Below are 20739 nucleotides of genomic sequence, written 5' to 3' on the forward strand. Positions count from 1 at the left end.
CCTGCTACTAGATTCTAGATTTCATTTTCACAATTTTATGTAAGTTTTTACTGGCGACCCATGTATTGTCAATCCAGCACCATAACCATTTGGGTCCTGCATCAGCTTCTTTTCCGTTAAATAATTTGGAGAGTAGTCCTGAGAATTTTTAAGATTTAATCAAACCCTTCTTTGTGAGGTTGAATGATGTCACACTTGAGAATCTGACTTCAGTTTCCATTGGCAATTTACCCAGTAGTCTTCCAGAATGACTGGAGTGCACAACATGTACTTGGAGGAAACCGAGGCAAGAGTGGATGAAGCGGTTTAGCGTTTGGTGCTTAGAACTTAGTTAAGTGCTTTATTTCACAGTGATGTAGGTGCTAAGAAAGAAATACATAAATCAACATTGAAATGGAAGAAAGGAAATTCAATACTATTGAAGTAGTAATAATGAAGACCATTTTATACTGATGTCATGGTTAAGAGTACAGAAATGACTGGACAATAAAAATTGGAATGCTGCAGAATGTGCTAATCGCATGTTTTATCTAATCTCTGCCATTCTCTGAGGAAAATGCCTGAGATTGAGCATCTGATGAATTTAGGACCTGAAGTACAATTGGGGATTGTTAGTGAACCTGTCCTGCTCTAGGCAGATTTTATTATATTGATATTGAATGTTGAGTTGCAATTACAGCAGCTGTCTGTTCCTTAAAAATGTGCAGGTGGGTCTTGAGTTGCAACAACAGACTGAACTATAGGCCTTCACTTAGCCAGAACAGCCTACAGATGTCCTGACCCAGTGTGTTTTCTTCTTTTTATCTTGTGGTAGGGCTGCCTGTCACTACAAGGAAGGTAGTCGGTTAGGTTTGTTAGGAGCCTTGGTTTTCTAGTTGGTCTCTGGTACAAAACTCTGATGGATGAGGGTACAGTTTAACTACCTGGAAGCAGAATAATGAAGGCATCATTCATTATTCTAGGCTAACTCGCAGCTGTCTTTGCCTCCCTGGATGGGTAACCTCAATAATGGTCTGTGTATCTTTTTGTTTATTGTTCAAACATTTATTTTTATATTGTTGATACGAGTGGTAGCACACTCTCTCAGTTACTTGCCATTTACTGTGGGCTATAGCTCCTCTCTCTTGGGTAAAGATTTCAGAATGAGCCTCCCAAATTGTAAACCTGTCTGCTGTCCTAAATCAAACAGGTAAATTATCTCAGATATAATGGGAACTGCAGATGCTGGAGACTCCAAGATAATAAAATGTGAGGCTGGATGAACACAGCAGGCCAAGCAGCATCTCAGGAGCACAAAAGCTGACGTTTTCCCGAAACGTCAGCTTTTGTGCTCCTGAGATGCTGCTTGGCCTGCTGTGTTCATCCAGCCTCACATTTTATTATCTAGGTAAATTATCTCTGCCAGTTAAAGATTTGCTTCTGAAAACCCTGAACAGTGGCTGAAACCTCTTGGGAGTCTTGGATTTTAGAATCCAGGACCTTTTCAGACTTCTGTTATTTGCGCGGCCATCTCCAGATAACCCAGCTCTACATCACTAGTGTCAACCCCTCTGCTGGTCCTAAACTATTGGACTGTTTTATTGGCATCCAGTATTGAATATGCAGAAATTTCCTTTTATTAGACAGACACATTGAAGCTAATATTTTCAACTTCTTGCTTTATCTTTCATTGCTGTCCCAGCCTTAACCTTGTTTACAAATTTGGTGACGTTTACCATACATACTGTTGTAAGAGCCACATTCATTGATACATGTCTTTAGGCAAAAATAAGGGGTTAACATCTACATAAGTAATTCTTTCAGGAGATTAAAATCTAAATTGGGTTTTTTGGAGCTGCTGACACTGACATTAGCTGAGGTTAGCGACTTGCTGACTAAGCCAGAGGTGCACTGCCCATATTACCTAGCAGGGTGATGAAATGTCTGCAACAAAAACACACTGGCTCGGTAGGTATGTGTACAACTTCCTCCACAACCCGAGCTACAAATGTTCTTAAACGTTAAACTGACGTTGGCTACTGGCCATGGTTCTGAATTCAGCAGTGACCAGCCTTCCCAGATTGTCAGCTAACAATTTAAGAACACAGTTAAAGGATTTAAAATCAGGAGAAATTACCTTGGTGGGAGTGGTGAGACTGTGGAACTGTCTCCTGCAGAAAGCAGTTGAGGCTGAAACATTAATGTCTCCTTGAAAGCATTCAGATATAGTTTTTAGCGCAAAATGGATCAAAGCATTTGGGGAGAAAGTGGGAACGCGGTACTGAGTTGGATGATCAGCCATGAGCATGTTGAATGGTGGAGTAGACTAAGAAGCTAAATGGCCTACTCCTCCTATGTTTCTGTGGATCATGAAGGATTTTCAAACCAAAAATAAGGTGTTGGTTTGTTCAATTGATGTGGGGGGGGTGAAATAAGGATTTTGAACTTTTTACATCTGAGTTTGTCTCTCACACAAGGTGAGTCATTTCTTGACTATGTACTGTGACCCCCTGTATTCATACCATCACAAAGACCACCAATTTCCATCAATATAACATTACCTGATATCAGAGATAATAAGAACTGCAGATGCTGGAGAATCCATGATAACAAGGTGTGGAGCTGGATCAACACAGCGGGCCAAGCAGCATCTTAGGAGCAGGAAGGCTGACGGTTACCCGATATCACCTCAGTTTTCAGCTCATCTGCTGCTGAAGCCCTCATTCATGCATTTATTACCTCCAGAGTAGACTATGCCAGTGCATTCCTAGCTAGTTCACTTTTCAAATCATGATAAATTTCATGAGATCCAAAAATTTGCACGTTATAAATCATGCCAAATCCTGTTTAATTATTGCTCTGAATCACCAGTCAATGTTGGTGCTTGGTCAAGCAGCATCTTGATTTTTAAAATTCTCATCCTTATTTTTCCAAATCTGTAATGGATAATCCCTCCTCTACGCTGTAATCTCTCTCTGCACTCCTTTAATTCTGGCCTCATGTGTATCACTGATTATGATCCCTCCACAAAAGATTACCATACACTCGGTTCTTTAGACGTTTAAGCTCTGGAGTTCCCTGCACCACCACCCTTGATTCCTTCCATCCTCTTCTGACTCTCCTTTCTCCTTTTTAAAGGAATCCCTGTATAATTTTTGGTAATCTAACTTCCCTTTATCTCCTCCTGTAACTTTTTAAAAACAAATTATAATGTTTATGTGAGTTGGCCTGGCACCTTTTTTCAACTCGCTAAAAGTACTGTGTAAGTGCAAGTTTTTCCATCTGCAAATTCCAGGCATGCTAGTAAAATTTACCGTTCTTTGTATAAGCAGTGTACTTGAATAGGGGTCTTACAATTGAACTTTTACAAAATACTTTGTTGCATTATGATCATGGAGCAAAACTGAAGATAATATTCTAACTTGTCCTTAAATTTATTTTGCACAGTAGTGTATGTAGTAACTTGTGCTTTGCCTGTGTGGGAATCTCCTGGTTGCTGTGGGATCAGATACTAACCTATGTTGTAGGAGTATGTTCTAAGTATCAGCTTGCTTAGTTCTGTCTTCTGAATATAGGTATTTCTAAGTTGAACTTCATTCTAGGTTAACATTCTGACACTGAGAAAGTGAGGGAGTTACACCAGGCCCTTGTCTCCTTTTGAGGTGCATGTTAAAGATTCAGTGCCTCAACTTGAATGCGCAGTTTTAGTGTCTGGTCAATATTGCACACTTGAATAGCTGGATGCAAAAAGATGTATTGGGCATTTGTCACATTTGCAGATAGAAATATGCTATAAACAGCAAATGACTGTAGCATCCTATTTATATTCCTTCAAAGTGGTTAGGTGTGCATAAAGTACTTAGACATTTAAGCAGCTAAACAAAAGACATCAAAATACCAGAAGTTTCTTTATGAAAAGGAAATTGTGATCAAGTTATAATAAAAACAAAATCTAAGGTCATGAAATAATTCATTTGTCTAAAATCTAACTAAACCACTAGAACCAGATTCCTGGATTAATGTCAAGTAGAGTTGAATCTAGATACCTCAAAATGGAAGATGCCTGTGCATTTAAATGATTAGATTCCAACAATATTGGTCAACATTGCTTAAATATTCTGGTCATTACCTATGTACATTTTTAGAAAATACATTTCTTCTTTGTTATTTTTAGTTCAGATGTAAAACTCAAGAAACCAAAAGTAGAGAAAAGTGAAGATGACGAATTACCTCAGGTATGGCCTCATAGGTTTCTATTTGTTACCAGTCACACATTTGTAATCTGAGAAAAATGTAATTTTACATTAGTCTGTTTTCTGCTCATGGCTAATCATGCAGCTCCATTTATTATTGTATAATGCAACTTCTAGGATGTTAATCTGCTTGGACCATTCCAATGTAATACAAGGTGTTTCTGGGTAAAGATGCCATTTGGGTGACCATCATATAGGTATGTTTTGAAATAACTGATCCTAATGAGTACTGCATCTAGATTTTATTTATTGGCCTTCAGTGGGGAATAAGGAATGATGCAGGACCAAGTTGGACCAGTGTGTCTATGCTAGCTTTTTTTGTGTTTTTAACAAAAGCCAATTTGATTAATTCCACTCCGTCATTTTGAATTTTTTTTTGCCTTCAACACATTTTTCCAGTTTACTTTTCAAAGATGCTGTTATCAGTTTCCACCACTCTTTCAAACAATGCCTTCTTGATTACAATGCTGATTATATATTTGGCATTAATACCACTTATGGTTCCTTGATTGCATCATCCACCTGACCCATCTACTATGCAAAATGATTACCCCATTATTCTGTCAGAACTGTTCATGTTCTTGAACACCTCCCAAAAAAAATCTCTACTTAACCCTCTTTTATAAGAAGAATGACCTTGGCTTCAAGTTTCTCCACAGTTCCTCATCTCCAGTACAGTTCTATTATTGTTTTGCTTCCTGTCTAAAAATTTAACATTTTTCTGTAATTATACTCCATATTCGGGCATAGCCAGTGTGTACTGAAAGTTTAGCATAACCTCCTTGTTTTTGAACTCAAACTCTAATAATGCAACAAAATAAACAGCCTTCTCAATTTAGCTGCTTTCAAAGATTTGTTTAACCATGCTCAGGTCTCTATTTCTCCATTTCTTTCAAAATGGTTTAGTTTGGAATGCATTGTGTCTTATTTATCGTATCAAAATATGTTCCTTCACATTTTCTACTTTAAACTCGTTTACGTGGCTCCCTATTTTAGTCAGTCTTGTGTAACCCTGAACTATGTTACTATTCTCATAAGACTATATGTAGGGCAGGATTATAGCCCTTTTTGGAGCCTGTTCTGCCATTCATTCAGGTCATAGTGATCTTCAATCTCAGTTCCACTTTCCTGCCTGATTTTGACGCTTGACTTTTTTTCATAAAATTTGAGTTCAAAACCTTAGCAATCTCAGCCTTACCTCAGTTAATAGAACGTTCATCTCTGAATCAGAAAATTGTGGATTTGTCATATTCCAGGACTTGTGTTCAAGTCAAAGCCGACGATTTAATGCAGTCCTGTGAGAGCAATGTTGTCTGTCCCCTCAAGTGCAAATATGAGAAACGTGGCATATTTTGAAAAAGCTACTTTGTCCTGGTCAGTATTTATCTCCAACTTTATAAAAGGATTGTTGTATGCAAATTGGCTGCTGTATTTCTCACGTTAGAATAGTGACTGCCCTTTTAAAAACACCACCTCATTAGCTGTAAAATGTTTTGTGATGTTCTGAGGTTTTACTTTCCTAAGCATATGCAGGTCCTTCTTTAAAATACCCTGGCTAAATATCCATTATCCTGTTAGGTATAGATTTATGGAATTTTAAAGATTGACAACTCCTCAAATGAAGAAACTCTTACTCATCTCAGTCCTAAATGACTGATTTCAGTCATTAATCATGACTGATTATGGCCTGAATTTTGCAAAATTTCTGACTACACAAACCTGACTTGGGAGAAATTACCCCATGTATTCAGATTTTCTTGCGTGTGGTGATGTGGCTGTTAATAGATGCCAGCCCATCGCTCCCTGAAAAGAATAGAGGCAGCCACAGTGGTTACTGGGTAGAGAGGTGGTTGTGTAAAATGCCAGTCTGAGTGCTTCAGGACTTGCAAAAAAAAATGGTGCCTTGTCTGTAACCCTCAACTGTCACACCTCCTCAATCTTTGACACCTTTTATTCCATGCCATCTCACAGCCATGTCCATGTCAGCCTATTCTACTCAACACTTTTTTATTATTTTTTGCTTTTATTGCCAATAAGTCAATTTTATGCCTGCCTGTGCCCCCCCACCCATCTTTTGCTATAAAAACATTCCATGACAGTTTGATGTTGAATGCATCAACTGTTCCAATTAGTTTATTCAGTGTTTAACACACATTGACATATACGTGTTCCAAAGCTGCCCATGGACCTCTCCAAATGGGACCTCTTACTTCTCCAAAGGGCTGAGGTAAGTTTTTATTCTTTTGTTGAAAACTATAAAGTCATAGAGTCATACAACACGGAGGCAGACCTTTCAGTCCAATTTGTCTGTGCCGAGCAATTTTCCTAAACTGAACTAGTCCCGTTTACCTGTGTTTGGCCCATATCCTTCTAAAGCTTTCCTAGTCATGAACTTGACCAAGTGTCTTTTTAAATGTTGTAACTGTACCTGCATCTACCACTTCCTCTGGCAGTTCATTTCATGTACGAACTATCCTCTGTGTGAAAATCTTGCCATTCAGGTCCTTTGAAAGCTTCCTCCTTTCACCTTAAAAATATGCTCCCTAATTTTGAACTTGGTAACTACCCCATGAACGTCCCCTTTCTACCAGGAGGGATCTGTGGGCAAGCATCCTAAGATCTTTGTTCCTCTGAGCTTCCTAGTGTTCTGCCATTCAAGGGATTTCCCCTGCCTCCACCCCCAAAAAAACCTCTCCTGTATCGTTTATATGTATCGCGAATAATAAGGGACTTGGTACTGAGCCTTGTGGTATACCACAGGACACCCACCTCCAGTCACACACATCCTTCTACTTTCACCCTCTGTCTTCTATCACACAGCCAGTTTTAGGTCCAAATTTCCAAGTTACCCTGGAGCCCACGTGACCTTGCCAAACCTTTGAAATCCACATGAACCACATCAACTCTCATCTATACATCTGGTGGCCTCCTCCAAAAAAAAATTCAACCAAATTTGTTACACATGGTGTCCTCTGACAAAGCAATGCTGCCAATCCCTCAATAAATTTTGCCTCTCCGTTGGAATTTTCTCCAACAGCTTCCCTGTCTATGATATGAGACTCACTGATCTTTATTTCCCTTGTTTATGTCTACCACCAGTCTTGAAAAGTGGACCCATATTAGCTGTTCTCCAGTCCCTTGGCACCTCTTCTGAGGCCAGAGAGGAATTATAAATTTTGAATCAGACCCCTGTAATTTCCTCTTTCGTCTTGAACAGCAGCCTGGGTTACAACTCTTCCAGACCTAGGGATTTATCTGCTAATAAGCTTGCCAAAAACATCCAATATCTTCGCACTGCCTATATCAAGCTGCTCAAGTACCTCAGTTCCTCTTCCTGAATTCTGTACCCTTCATCTTTCTCTCAATGAGGACAGATGTGAAGTACTTTTTAAATGTCCTCTGGCTCCGCATACCTACTGCCCTCTAGGTTCTTAATGAGCCCTACTCTTTCCCTGGTTATCCTTTTTCCCCTTGATGTACTCATAGGATACCTTTTTGAATTTGCCCTAATCTGGCCCACCTGTGTTTGTTTGTTTTTTATGCCCCCCTTTTTGCTTTTCTGGTTGATTTTTTTTTTTTTCTGTTCTCCCTTCCACATTCTGTAGCCCACTAGATCCTTGGCTGATTGTTCCATTTGTACCTGTTAAAACCCACCCTTGTCCTCCTTATCCAGCCCTGAATAATCCTAGACATCTAGGGTTCTGTGGTCATTTGTTGCAATATTTCACCCTAAAGAGAATGTGTGTTTGGCCTGTACTCTTGTCAAATCCATTTTGAATGCCCTCCACTGTTCTGTAGGTTACCCTGGAAGTAGCTATTCAGCCTGCTTTGGCCAAATCCTGCCTTATTTTAATAAAATCTGCTCTCCTCCAATCTGCGGTTTTTTTTTCTTTTTGCGGATCATCTTTCCCTTTTCCGTAACAAGCCTAAACATACTATCACTAAATATCTCTCACTGCCCGCCTTAAATATCTGTCTGAATTTGTTACCCAGGATTAGGTCCAGCACTGTAGTGTTCTATTGGTCCTTGTACATGTTGATGTCAAAACCTCTCCCAGATAAATTTCAAGAAACCTGACCCCTCTAACCATTTTATACAATGTCTACCCCAATTCCTTTTGGAAATGTTTGAATAACTATCAGCACTCCCTTATCATTTGGCCACAGTCCCAGGATTCCCTATTCAATGCAGAGTGCCTTCACTATCCAGGCTCCAACAGTTCAGTGAAACAGACTTGCACATTCAAGAGAGTAATTAAGAACAGGTACTTAATACTGTTGTTCACTGAATGATTAAACAGATTTTATTTGTAGGCTATTATGTATACCCTTTGACTTACTTACGTTTTCTAGTACAAATTACCGGAGAGCATTTGCGATCTTGAACAATTATTTATGGAGCTGGAAAATCTAATAAGCTGGGGGAGAGTTTTGATTAGGAGTTCACACAAGACTCCTGCACGAGATTGCACTGAAAGTATTATAGATCCCAAACAAACCCCAGGTAATATGTAGACTACACATTGAAATGTGTAAAACAACAATAGGATAATTAGGGGATGTAAACTTTCTCAAAGTGAATGGGATAGCCATAGTGTAAAGAGAGGGGCCAGATTTCTTGAAATATACTCGGGATGGTGTATCTCTTGGAAGGGTAATCGAGGGTCGTGGTGCTTTTTGTGTTTGTTCCCCTTGTTCTTCTAGATTCTAGATCTTATGGATTTTGGCTGTGCTTTTGAAGAACCCTTGGTCAGTGGGTGCAGTGTTTTTATTTTAAAATGTAGCTACATTCCATTGCTAGTGGATGAAGTGAATGTTTGAAATAGTGAATCTGATAACAAATTTCTTTGAGGTACTTTTGTGTTGTTTGGAGCTGCATTAATCCAATTAAATAGAGAATGTGTGATCACAGTCCTTACTTACGCCATTAAGTTTGGAAATATTTTGGGAAGTCGCAATCTGAGTTAGTCTCTGTCAACACCTAGCCTGTGATCTGTTTGTTGCTTGAGACAAATTTCTGATCAATGGTGATTTCCCCAGAATGTGCAGCTGGGGTACTGTTGACAATGCATTGAATTTCAAAGACTGGTCACTAAAAATTTTTGTTTTGCCTAGCACTTGTGTGGCATTAGTTCTACTTACTAGGCCAGGCCTAGTGATTGGGAGCGATCTAATACCTTAGCTGCTATTCTGAGGTCCATCTGGCTGACCTTGTCACAATCACTCTAGGTGTCTTATGAGGGCTTTATCAAACACCTTCTAGAAGTCTATACGATTCACATCCATAGGCATTTCTCTGTCTGTCACTGAAGTCAATATTTCAAATTTAGAAAACCGGAAACTAGAGGCCTAATGTATGCCATTGGGGAAAATGCTGGAATCTGTTATTAAGGAAGTAGTAGAAATCCTAACTGAACTAAGCAGAGGCAGCATGGTTTGTGTGAAAGGAAAATCATGTTTAACACATTTTTGAACTCTTGAGGTTATAACAAGCAAGCAGGTTTGTTTTTAGAAAGGAACGCATATTTAGAATCCCAAAAGACATTCAAAAGGTGCCACATAAAATGCCACTCCACAAGATGGTATTGGATAATATATTAATGTGAATACTGGATTGGCTGTCTGGGTCAAAATCCTGAACTTAAGTAGGGCAGAAATTGACAGTTGGAGTTTTATGTCAGAAAATGTGAGATCATGTATGTTCGTAACAATACTGAATCTTCCTTTTGAATATTCTTATTTAAATGGAGTTTACTCCAAAAAAGTGCAGTGCTAAAGGATATAGATGTTCTGTTGCGTGAAACATAAAGTTAGCCTGTAGATGGAGAAAGTAGTTATAGCAACTAAAATTTTATTGCAAAGGGGTTGAAGCATTAGAGGTAGTTGAAAGGAATCAGCCCATTGAATCACTTGAGATGAGGGGATTGAATTACCAAAGACAGCTAAGCAGGTTAGCCCTTTATTCCCTAGACCTTGGATTAAGGGTGATTTTATTGAAATATGGAAGATCTTGACGAAGCTTGTCCAGGTAAATGCTGAGCAGCTTTCACTTGTGAAATAATCTGAGAAGGCGATGTAGTTACAAAATAAGGGGGCATTTAGAATTCTCTATCCCGTAGAGCTATGAATGCTAGATCAAAAAATATTGAAAGAAAAGGTAGATTTAGAAATATCATCGAGTGAGGACTATAAGAAACAGGAGATAGATCATGCCAGTTGCACGCTCCTTCACACTAGCACCCCCACACTAGCTGCCCACTGTGGTTGAATGCCCATTCCTGATTTTCCTCTTACAAGTAGAGTCAGCTTAGTTTCATGAGGGCCAAATCATTCCTGTCAGATTTGTTAGAATCGTTTTGAGGAGGTAACAAGCAGCATAAATAAAGGCCATCCAACAGTTAAGTTATATTTAGATTTTCCAAAAGGTGTTTGATAACATACTGCACATTAGCATGCTTAATAAAATAAGAATCCAAAGTGTTGGGATGATAACATAATCTGAAGCTTGGCTAATTAATTGAAGACAGAGTTGGGAGAAAGGGACATTTTCAGGATAGCACCCAGTAAGTAGTGGGATGCCACAAAGATCAGTGCTGGGGTCAAAATAATACAGTATATATGTTTAGATGATGGAAAAGAATGCACCACTGCCAAGTTTGCAAATGACTGAAAAATAAGTAGGAAGGCAAGTGGGGGCACAGCACAGTTGCTAACTCTTTAACTCTAACTCTACCGCCTCTCAGCACCAGGGATCCAGGTTTAATTCCAACCTCAGGTGACTATGTGTGGAGTTTGCACATTCTCCCTGTCAATGTGAGTTTCTGCCAGATATTCAAGTTTCCCCTCTTAGTCCAGTGTCGTGTAGGTTAGTAGGATTGGCTGTGTTAAATTGCCTATATGTTGAGGAATGTGTCGGCTAAGTGGATTACCTAGGGTGAATGCAGGGTCACTACTATAGGGTAGGGGCAAGAGTCTGGGTTGGATGGACTTCGAAGGGTCAGTGGTTGTCCAATGTGCCAAATGGCCTCTTTCCAATACTGTAGGGTTACTGCAAAGATGATGCAAAGTCTATGGAAGGATATAAACTGATTTTAAGTGAGTGGACAATAATGGTCAATAGAATATTGGAAAATAGGAAATTATGAACTTAGGCAGGAAGAATAGAGGAACAGAAGCTGTTTCACCTTTTGAGAGCATCTACGCTCGGGGGGGCATAAACCTCAGAATGAGGGCTCACCATTTAAGACCGATGAGGAGGAGCTTATTTTGATGGTAGTGAGTGTGCCATACTTTAACATAGAGTTGAGATGCTGGTTCATTATGTATATTTAAGGTTAAAATAAGCAGACTTGTAATCAGTAAGGAAATGAATGGGTATAAGCATTGTTATGTTCCTTTGGAACCAGGAATTATATACCAGGTAGGCAAATGGTAAATCTGAACAAGAACATTTTATTTATGAAGCTCATCTCCACAACTGATTCTGGACCAGACCCAAACTCCGCCTCCCAGTCACCTGACTAGCTCTCGAAGGGCAACAACTCCCAACTACATACGTTACAGGCAAAAGGCAGGAAAATGGAATTAAGGATTATCAATTCAACCATGGTCTTGTTGAATGGTGGATCATACTTGATGGGTCAAATGGCCTACTTCTACTCCTGTGACTTATTGTCTTTCTTTTAAATATAAGTGCGCTAAAACTAGAATGAAATGGTGAGGGTCTGTTTATTGCTTGCTGCAGTGCTGATGAAGCCATTCTTAATAACTGCCCCTTAGTGCTGGCTGGCTGTTCATATAAGCATTCAATATTTTTAATCAACCTGTTTTGAGATGTTCTTGCATGCCTCTGGAGCAAGTGGGACTTCGACCAGGAGGCTCTGGTTCAATGGTAGGGACACGACCACAATACCACAAGCAGACTCTATGTGTGAATATTGAATAAATTACTTTATGAAATAGGCTTTTGACTTAGGTGGCTAAACAAATTAGTTTTGCTGATTGACATCCACTTTCCATAATTCTTTCCTTGGAAAAAAAACGTAAATGTCTTCTTAGCAGCCAGGAGTTAGCTGCGGCAGTTTTTCGACTTCTTTCTGGAAAAGCAACCAACTAAATTGCGCAACAGTAACTTTTTTTTGAATAACGTGCTGACATGCTCAATGTTTTAATCAAGGAAACATTTATACTTCTAATTTCAAAACAGACATCATCTGCAAGTGAGGCAGCAAGAAGTACTTCTGAGAACCTGAAGAAGAAATCAAAGACCACAAGCAAAGAAAAGGAGGGAAAACAGAAACTGACGAAGGAGGTAAAAAGCAAGACTCAATTGAAGGAGGAGGAAGAGAAGAAAAAAGATGCAGAGAAATGGAAATGGTGAGGTTAATAGCTTTAGGATGGAGAATAAACATTGCTTAATAAAAGAGTCATAGAGATGTACGAAACGGAAACAGCCCCTTTGGTCCAGCTCGTCTGTGCCAACCAGATTTGTGAAATAAATCTATTCTGATTTACCAGCCCCTATCTATCTAAACAAAAACAGAAGTTGCTGGAAAAGCTCAGCAGGTCTGGCAGCATCTGTGAAGGAAAAAAAAAAGAGTTAACATTTCTGGTCCAGCAAGTTTGCTTTTGTTCCTCATTTACAGCGTCCACAGTTCTTTCGGTTCCTGTCCATCTAAACACTTCCTATTCATGTACCCATCTAAATGTCTTTTAACTGTTTTAATTGTACCACTCTCCACTTCTTCTGGAAACTCATTTTCATACACACACACGCTACCCTCTCGAGTGAAAAAGTTGCCCCTTAGGTCTCTTTCAAATTTTGCCCCTCTCACCTTAAACCTATGTCCTCTGGTTTTGGACTCCCCCACTGTGGTGAAAAAGACGTTATCTATTTACCTTATCCATGCCCCTCATGATTTTATGAACTTCTATAAGGTAGCCCCTCAGCCTTCAGTGCTCCAGGGAAATAGCCCTAGCCTTTTTAGCCTCTCAAACCCTCCACCCTTGCCCCATCTATTAAATCTGTTCTAAGCCCTTTCAAGTTTTGCAGCATCTTGCCTGTAACCTATAGCTAGAATTACATGCAGAATTCCAAAAGTGGCATAACTGATGTCCTGTACAGGCAACTCCTATACTCAGTGCACATCCAATAAAGGCAAGCATACCAAATGCCTTACTAAGAACTGAAAGAACTGTGGATGCTGTAAATCAGGAACAAAAACAGAAGTTGCTGGAAGCTCGGCAGGCCTAGCAGCGTCTGAGGAAAATATCAAGAGTTAACATTTCGGATGTGGTGACCCTTCCTCAGAACTGATGGCAGTTGGGAAAATGTCAGTTTGTACACAGATTATGTGGTGTGGGGAAGAAAGAGTAGAGCCCAAAGAGAGAGAGAGAGAGAGAGAGAGAGAGAGAGAGAGAGAGAGAAGAGCAGTTGGATAGACAAAAAGGTTGACAACAACCTGGCTAGGAGGGTGAATAGTTGTTAATGGGACCGCTAGTGACTAACAATAAGTTGTATGTCATGCAGGCTATAATGATAACCAGGCCTGGTGTGTTTGGTAGGGGGCTAGGACATGGGAGACTTTAGCCCCTAAGATTATTGAACTCTATATATTGAGTCTGGCGGGCTCAGGGTCCCCAAACAGAAAATGAGGTGTAGTTCTTCCAGCTTGTGTTGAGTTTTACTGGAACACTGCAGCAAGTCCGACACCGATGTTGGCCAGGGAACAGGGTAGTGTCTTAAAGTGGCAGGTAAGAGACAGCCCAGGGTCTATTTTGCGAGCAAAACGTAAATGCTCTGTAAACTTGTCACCAAGTCTACACTTCATTTCTCCGATGTAGAGGAGACCACATTGTGAGCTATGAATGCAGTAGACTACATTCTGGGAAAGTATGTTTGGGCCCTTGGATGATGAGGAGCGTGGAGGTAAATGGACAGGTGATATACCTTTACTGGATGCAGGGGTAGGTGCTGTGGGGCTGTGGGTAGGTGAAGGAAGAGTGGACCAGGGTGTCCCAGAGGAAGTAGTCCCTACAGAAGGCGAACAAGGGAGGGGAGGGGAGGGTAATATGTGTCTTGTGGTGGCATCCTGCTGGAGGTGGCAGAAATGATGATCATCTTGATGTGGATGATGGTAGGTAAGGACAAGGGGAACCCTATTGCTGTTGTGGGAGGGAAGAGAAGGTGTGAGGGAAGTGCAGGAGATGGGTTGAACCCAGTTTGAGGGCCCTGTTGTCTACGGTGCTGGGGAATACTCTGAGGGAGAAGGTGGAGATTTGAAGTTTCCTTGTCGAAGTTGGCCTCATCTGAACATATGTGACGGAGATGGAGGAACTGAGAGAATGGGATGGAGTCTTTACAGGAAACAGGGTGTGAGGATGTATAGTCCAGGTAGCTATGGGAGTCAGTGTGGCCCCAGAAATGGAAACAAGGATGTCGGGGGAGGGAGGAATCGAGATTGACCAGGCAAAAGTAAGGGCGGAGTGGAAATACCAATTGCCGCCTTCACTATTCTATCTACCTGCGATTCCACTTTTGGGGAACTATGAACCTTCACTCCAAGGTCACAGAAGTCTTTGTTCTGCAGCATTCCCAGGACCTTTCATGAAGCCTTGCCCTGGTTTGCCTTTCCAAAATGCAGCACCTCACTTTTACCTGAATTAAACTCCATCTGCCACTCTGGCCCATCAGCCCAAATGATCGAGATCCTGTTGTATTCTGAGGTAACCTTCTTCACTGTTCACTACACCCTACAATTTTTGTGTCATCTGATCCTTGTGGCACACCACTGGTCATAAGCTTCCGGACTAAAAAGCAACCCTCCACCACCACCTTCTGTCTTCTATGTTCAAACCAGTTCTGTAGCCAAATGGCTAGTTCTCCCTGTATTCCTGATCTAACCTTGCTAACCAGCCTACCATAAGGAACCTTGTTGAACACCTTACTGAAGGCCACATAGATAATGTCCACCACTCTGCCCTAATCAATCCACTTAACTGAGTTTTTTTTGAAGAAGTAACTAAGTAAGTGAGACACGATTTCCAAAGCCATAATGTTATCTTTTTTCTTACAATTATATTTCTTTTAATCAAATCCTTTTTTTTTGTAAATTTACATCAATATGCAGTCTTCAGAAATAAGTGGAATTGATGAATAAAGCTGAACCTCCTTATAATATGTTGAGGGCATTTTTAATATTTGAATTTTAATAAGCTAAAGTGTGAAAAAGTAGAGAGGGAGAATAATAAGATTTCCATTCTTTGTCTCTTCCCTGCTTCTTTTTCCTAACTGACTTCTAAACAATCTTTGATTAGGTTTTTGGTTTAAGAACAGTGGAAATAGGTGCCAAGTATGCCTTTTGACCTCTAGAGGCCACTCCTGCTTTGCCATCCAGTGGCAGTGGTAGTGGCATAGTGACGGGAAATGGTGATGATTGAAAGCTGTTTTTGTGACTGGGGGCTGGTTTCTAATGGTGTAGCATAGGAAGCAGTACTGTATTGCTTGTGATATATTATATATAAACAATGGGAATGAGAATGGAATCATGACAACAGCTTGTTGTGGCACACCATCGCCACTCCTACATCTCTTGACCCTTACAACCACCACCAGGCCTCTTTTAATGTAACGTGGTCAGCCAGGTGGACCTCACAATTATGGGGTCCCTGATTGGGGCTACTAATCTGACAGCTAAGCAGGAGTGTTAGACATCTTGGAGATAGTAAGAACTGCTGATTCTGGAGTCTGAGAACTTCAGAAGGGTCCTGATCTGAAACTTTAGCTTTCCTGCTCTCTGCTGCCAGCCTACCGTGTTCCTCCAGCTGCACACTGTGTTGTGTCAGACATCTTGTTCTCTTTCAGAGCTGGCTCATGAGGAAGCTGGATCAGTGTCCAGGACTTGCCACTTGTAAATAAAGGGTGACTTGTGATGGGATACTGGTCTCTGTGGTGTTATTTCACGTCCTACCCCCTTCATACCATCAAGGTGATCCCAAGTACTTTCTAGCCAGTTAATGCTTTTAAAATCTAAGAAAAGCAGGCTATTTTCCAGGCAGCAGTATCCCACAAGTGAAATACATGTTGAGAATGTGGCAGGGGGGTACAATAAGTATGTTTGTCAATCTTTGTGTCATGCACAATGAGAAAGAAGGCCTTGGCTTCCAGGAATACATATACAGATTGGTGAGATGATCGGATCAGTGGCAGATGGAATTTAATCCTGAAATTAGGCTAATGTACTTTGGATGAAGTAACAAGACCAAGGAGTATTCAATGAATAGTATGGCTTTAGAAACCTCTTGTGAACAGAGCGATCTTGGGGTGATTGTCCACAGATCCTGGAGAGCGATAAGGCAGGTATTATAGGGTAGTTAAGAAGGCAATAAGATTTTTAGTCATGGCATTGAGTATAAATGCAAGGAACTTGCGTTGGAGATGTTCAGGACTTTGTTTAGGCCACAGCCATAGTACTCAGTGCAGTTCTGATCACGACCTATAGGAAGAATGTTATTTCACTGCAGAGGAGATTCACCCAGGATGTTGCCTGGGATGGAGCATCATAGCTATGAAGATTGGATGGATAAACTCGGATTGTTTTCTTTAGCCCAGAAGGCTGATTGGTGAGGTGATCTGATAAAGATGTATAAGATTATGAGAGACATAATAAGGGTCCAGTCAGAAAACAGCTGACTCCTTTGTTGAAAGTCAATAACAAGGGGGTAATTTTAAGTTAAAGTGTAAGAGGTTTAGAGGGAACTTGAAATATATTTTTCTCCCAGAGTGCGGTGGGTGGCTGAAACAGACTGCCTGAGAGGCTAGTTGAGGAGGCCAGCCTCAAGCCTTTTAAAAGCACTTTGAGCATTTTAACTGTCATAACGTTCAAAGCTATAGGCATGTGCTGGAAAGTGGGATTAGTTTTGACTTATTGTATTTTTGATGGTACATACCTGATAGGCTAAAGGACCTCATCTTAACTGTATGTTCTGTGAAAACCCATAACTAATCTGGGCCTTAGCTCCAATTTATTACCTGCAATTATGACACCCTCTGCTGTGGCACATCACCATCCATACAACACTTGACCCTCTTTAAAAGAGGATCCTACTACATTTATGACATCAAGGTGATCAACAGTACTTTCTAGCCAGTTCTGTTTTAAACCCAAAAAGCAAGCCAATTTGCGTGCAGCAGTATTCCACAGACAAGTGAAACAAACGTTGAGGTGATTATTGGGCTAGATTTGTACATTAAAGAATAAATATTGTGCAGGACGCTGGGAAAATATCCCTGCAAAAACACCCCTCTTCATGATCAAAATTGGTGTAAAATTCCATCAGCCAGTTTCTGATTTGATAAACTTGAGTCAATGATATCACTAACATTGGACCTGTTAATATTAATATTTTGAAATATTAATCAAGTTCTTTTGATTTTGTATCAGTGATAATGGGGACTGCAGATGCTGGAGAATCCAAGATAATAAAAAGTGTAAAGCTGGATGAACACAGCAGGCCAAGCAGCATCTCAGGAGCACAAAAGCTAGAGGGTCTAGGCCCGAAACGTCAGCTTTTGTGCTCCTGAGATGCTGCTTGGCCTGCTGTGTTCATCCAGCTTCACACTCTTTATTATCTTATGATTTTGTATCAGTTCTTCAAAAAGAAAACATATTTAACATTATTGCCTTGAATTCTTGCCAAATTAGATTTTTTTTGGCAAGAAATTGTCTGTGAGCTGATTTAGAAAGGAACAAAAATGCTCAATTTAACCCAGTTGTCATAGTTGAAAAGTATTTTCCTACTTTGACATAATCACTAACAAGTGAGGATTATCCATTCTCTTTTCTGTTATCTTAATTTGCTTTTCCCTCTGCTCTTGCAAATAAAAATTGAATATCTCACTCTGGTTTAAATGAGGATTATGCTGATGTGAATCATATCCCACATACAGAAGTTTGTTGTCCGTGGGAAGGGAAATTAGCAGGACCACAGGAAGTGTTACCGGGTTGAAAGTTCAAGAAGTAAAAATGAGTGAATCAAGTCTTTCGTGTAGGACAGTTTCTTTTTCAGTGTCACATGTTTTGAATCAAATTCCCCTCTGGCACATATTTTGTTATGTTCAGATGTGGGGCTACTGTGATAAAAATAGCCTTTAGCAATATGAACTTGAAGTGCAGCAATTCAGTTGCTAGGACTTTAAGATGCACTATTCCTATTGTTCAGAGGGTACGGTTTGCAAGAAAGAGGTAGGCTGCAACCTTAATTTTTTAATAAGCTGAGACAGGGTAGGAATTCATGGAAAGAGGAGACTTGCTTTCACAAAGGAAATGATCTCCTAATTTTTGTGTTTATAATGTTTTGAGTTTTTCATTTTAGTTAACCCTCACCGTCTTATTTCGTCTGAGGTGATATAATGTTATCATAGGTTTTACGTTTCTTTTACGTGAGATTAATTGACAGGAATTAAAAATGTGTAGGGTGGATTGTAAAGAGATATTTAGAATCAGAGTTCACCATTCCCCTATTTAAAAACAAGGTTTAAAAAATACTGGAGATTTAATTAACTGCCTGTTGTTAGCAAAAACAACTTTAATTGCACTATGGACCTATTAAACAAAATTCCATTTTCCACAAGATCAGCAATCGAACAACTGAAGTTGGATTCTCCAGAAAACTGGTCAGAGCACTGGTGAATGAAGGTTGTATCGCAGGCTTATAAATATGTTAAAACTTAAAAAGACTAGAGATGAGTGGATTGTTCATGAGCAGATATTGAGAGTTTTAATATACAGAACCAAGGCTTACGTTCTAGCCTGTGCTGCCGCAATGTGTGGTGGAAGCATGTTCAATCAAGTCTTCCAGAAGGGTGTTAGGCAGTTATTTTGAAGAAGAATGTGTAACGTGAGGCAAAGAAGGTAGGACAGTAGTTTGGTGACCTGGTGCAGACATGATGGGCTGAATAGACTTCAACACTGTGTAACCGTTGTGGTTTATTCTGAAATAATGTGCTTAAAATAGAGCTCTCTGGTAGGATACACAGTGAGAAAGTTCTTCCACAGAAGAATCAGCTTGCAAAGAGAGCATATTTTAAGATAATTGGCAAAAGATCCATCAGGTAAAGAATTTTTTCTAAGGATAGAGTTATTATCTCGAAAGTGCTTCCACAAGGGAAGGTAAAAATAGTCAATTCAATTAACATTGATTCCAGCTGCATAAGGGATAGGTGGGTGGGGGAGGAGGAGGGGAATGAGAGGATAAAAAATCAACTTGAATGGCAATAACATCAAAAGTTCCTCAAACTGTTGACACACTACTCACTGAAGTTTGGAAATGACCCACTTTAAGTTTGAACTGTTGACAATGTGAAGATGGAGTGCTTGAGATAATCTAAAATGGCTGGGGAAGGGTTTGTCACATGATCCAACATTATAAGAATTAAATTGTTGACCACTTTCATGCAAACATAAAATTATTTTTTCCTGTGACCTTTTTTACTGGATAAAAATTTACAAAAAATACGAACTTTGCCCTGGTATCTTGAAGGATACCTTTGATTTAAAGAATGCAATGTGTATCAGTAGTATTTTCTTTCTGTTTAAATATCAGTCATTATCAAATATTTTGCATCGATCTCTTCTGTATTTGCTTTTCCTTTAACTTCACCAGGTGGGAAGAAGAACACTATGAGGATGGTGTAAAATGGATGTTTCTTGAACACCAAGGTCCGCTGTTTGCACCTGAATATGAGCCACTTCCTGATGGTATTCATTTTTATTACGATGGTAAGTATTAGTGTTGGTACTGTTTTTTTTTTCTCCCAATGTTTCTAGAAATTATCAGAAATTATAACATTTTTGTTATAAAGTTGCAACGCTTGCTGTTTAATTCCTCCCTCCTCACTATTCAAGGCACCAGACACATCTTCCAGGTGAACCAGCCATTTAATCTCAATCTTCGGACTGAGAGGAAACCGAAAACCCACACAGACATGGAAAATGTGCAAGCTCCACAATCATCTGCAGGTGGAGTCCAACCCAGAACCCTGGTGCTGTGGGGCAGCAGTGCTGACCACTGAGCCACACTACTGCCCTTTTTTGTCTCTGGGCTCCTTCTCCACCTCTCATTTATACTTGATCTTCGCCACACATGCCAATCTCTTCCTCGTTACGATCAATTCTGAAGGCTCACTGGATCCAAAACATTAACTCTGCTTCCTCTCCACAAGTGCTTCCAGATCTGAGCTCTTTCCAGCAATTTCTGTTTTTGTTTCTAAGTGTATGTGACCGAGGTACCATTGGAACATGGTACCAGAATTGAATTTTATGGAAGGTCATGTGCTAGTTTTAACTAGAACAGGGAAGATGACTTCACAATGCAAAGACTTACAGGTTTTCTGAGGATCTCTGAATCTAGCTGTCAAAAAAATAATAGTGTGAATGCAAAATGCTGTGTAATTAGGGCTTGGAAGCAGAACACTGGCAGGAACAGGTTTCCATTATGAAGAGGTGAC

At 40.0% G+C, this 20739-nt stretch overlaps 1 protein-coding gene across 3 annotated transcripts in view; it reads left to right on the top strand.

Moving 5' to 3' along the window:
* The window catches only part of LOC125451906 (DNA topoisomerase 1-like), a 104655-nt gene that overhangs the window by 51980 nt on the left and 31936 nt on the right, over positions 1 to 20739 (top strand). Inside the window, exons 11-13 of one of the 3 annotated variants that reach the window (XM_048529642.2) lie at positions 4154 to 4214; positions 12439 to 12608; positions 19896 to 20011. In XM_048529642.2, the coding sequence (XP_048385599.1) occupies positions 4154 to 4214; positions 12439 to 12608; positions 19896 to 20011 (347 nt within the window). Of the gene's footprint in view, positions 1 to 4153; positions 4215 to 12438; positions 12609 to 18233; positions 18476 to 19895; positions 20012 to 20739 lie in introns of those variants that run through there. The other 2 variants (XM_048529643.1, XM_048529644.2) reach the window with 2 other exon arrangements.

Source organism: Stegostoma tigrinum, chromosome 5 (assembly GCF_030684315.1).
Source record: "Stegostoma tigrinum isolate sSteTig4 chromosome 5, sSteTig4.hap1, whole genome shotgun sequence".
In the NCBI taxonomy this organism is placed as follows: Eukaryota; Metazoa; Chordata; class Chondrichthyes; order Orectolobiformes; family Stegostomatidae; genus Stegostoma; species Stegostoma tigrinum.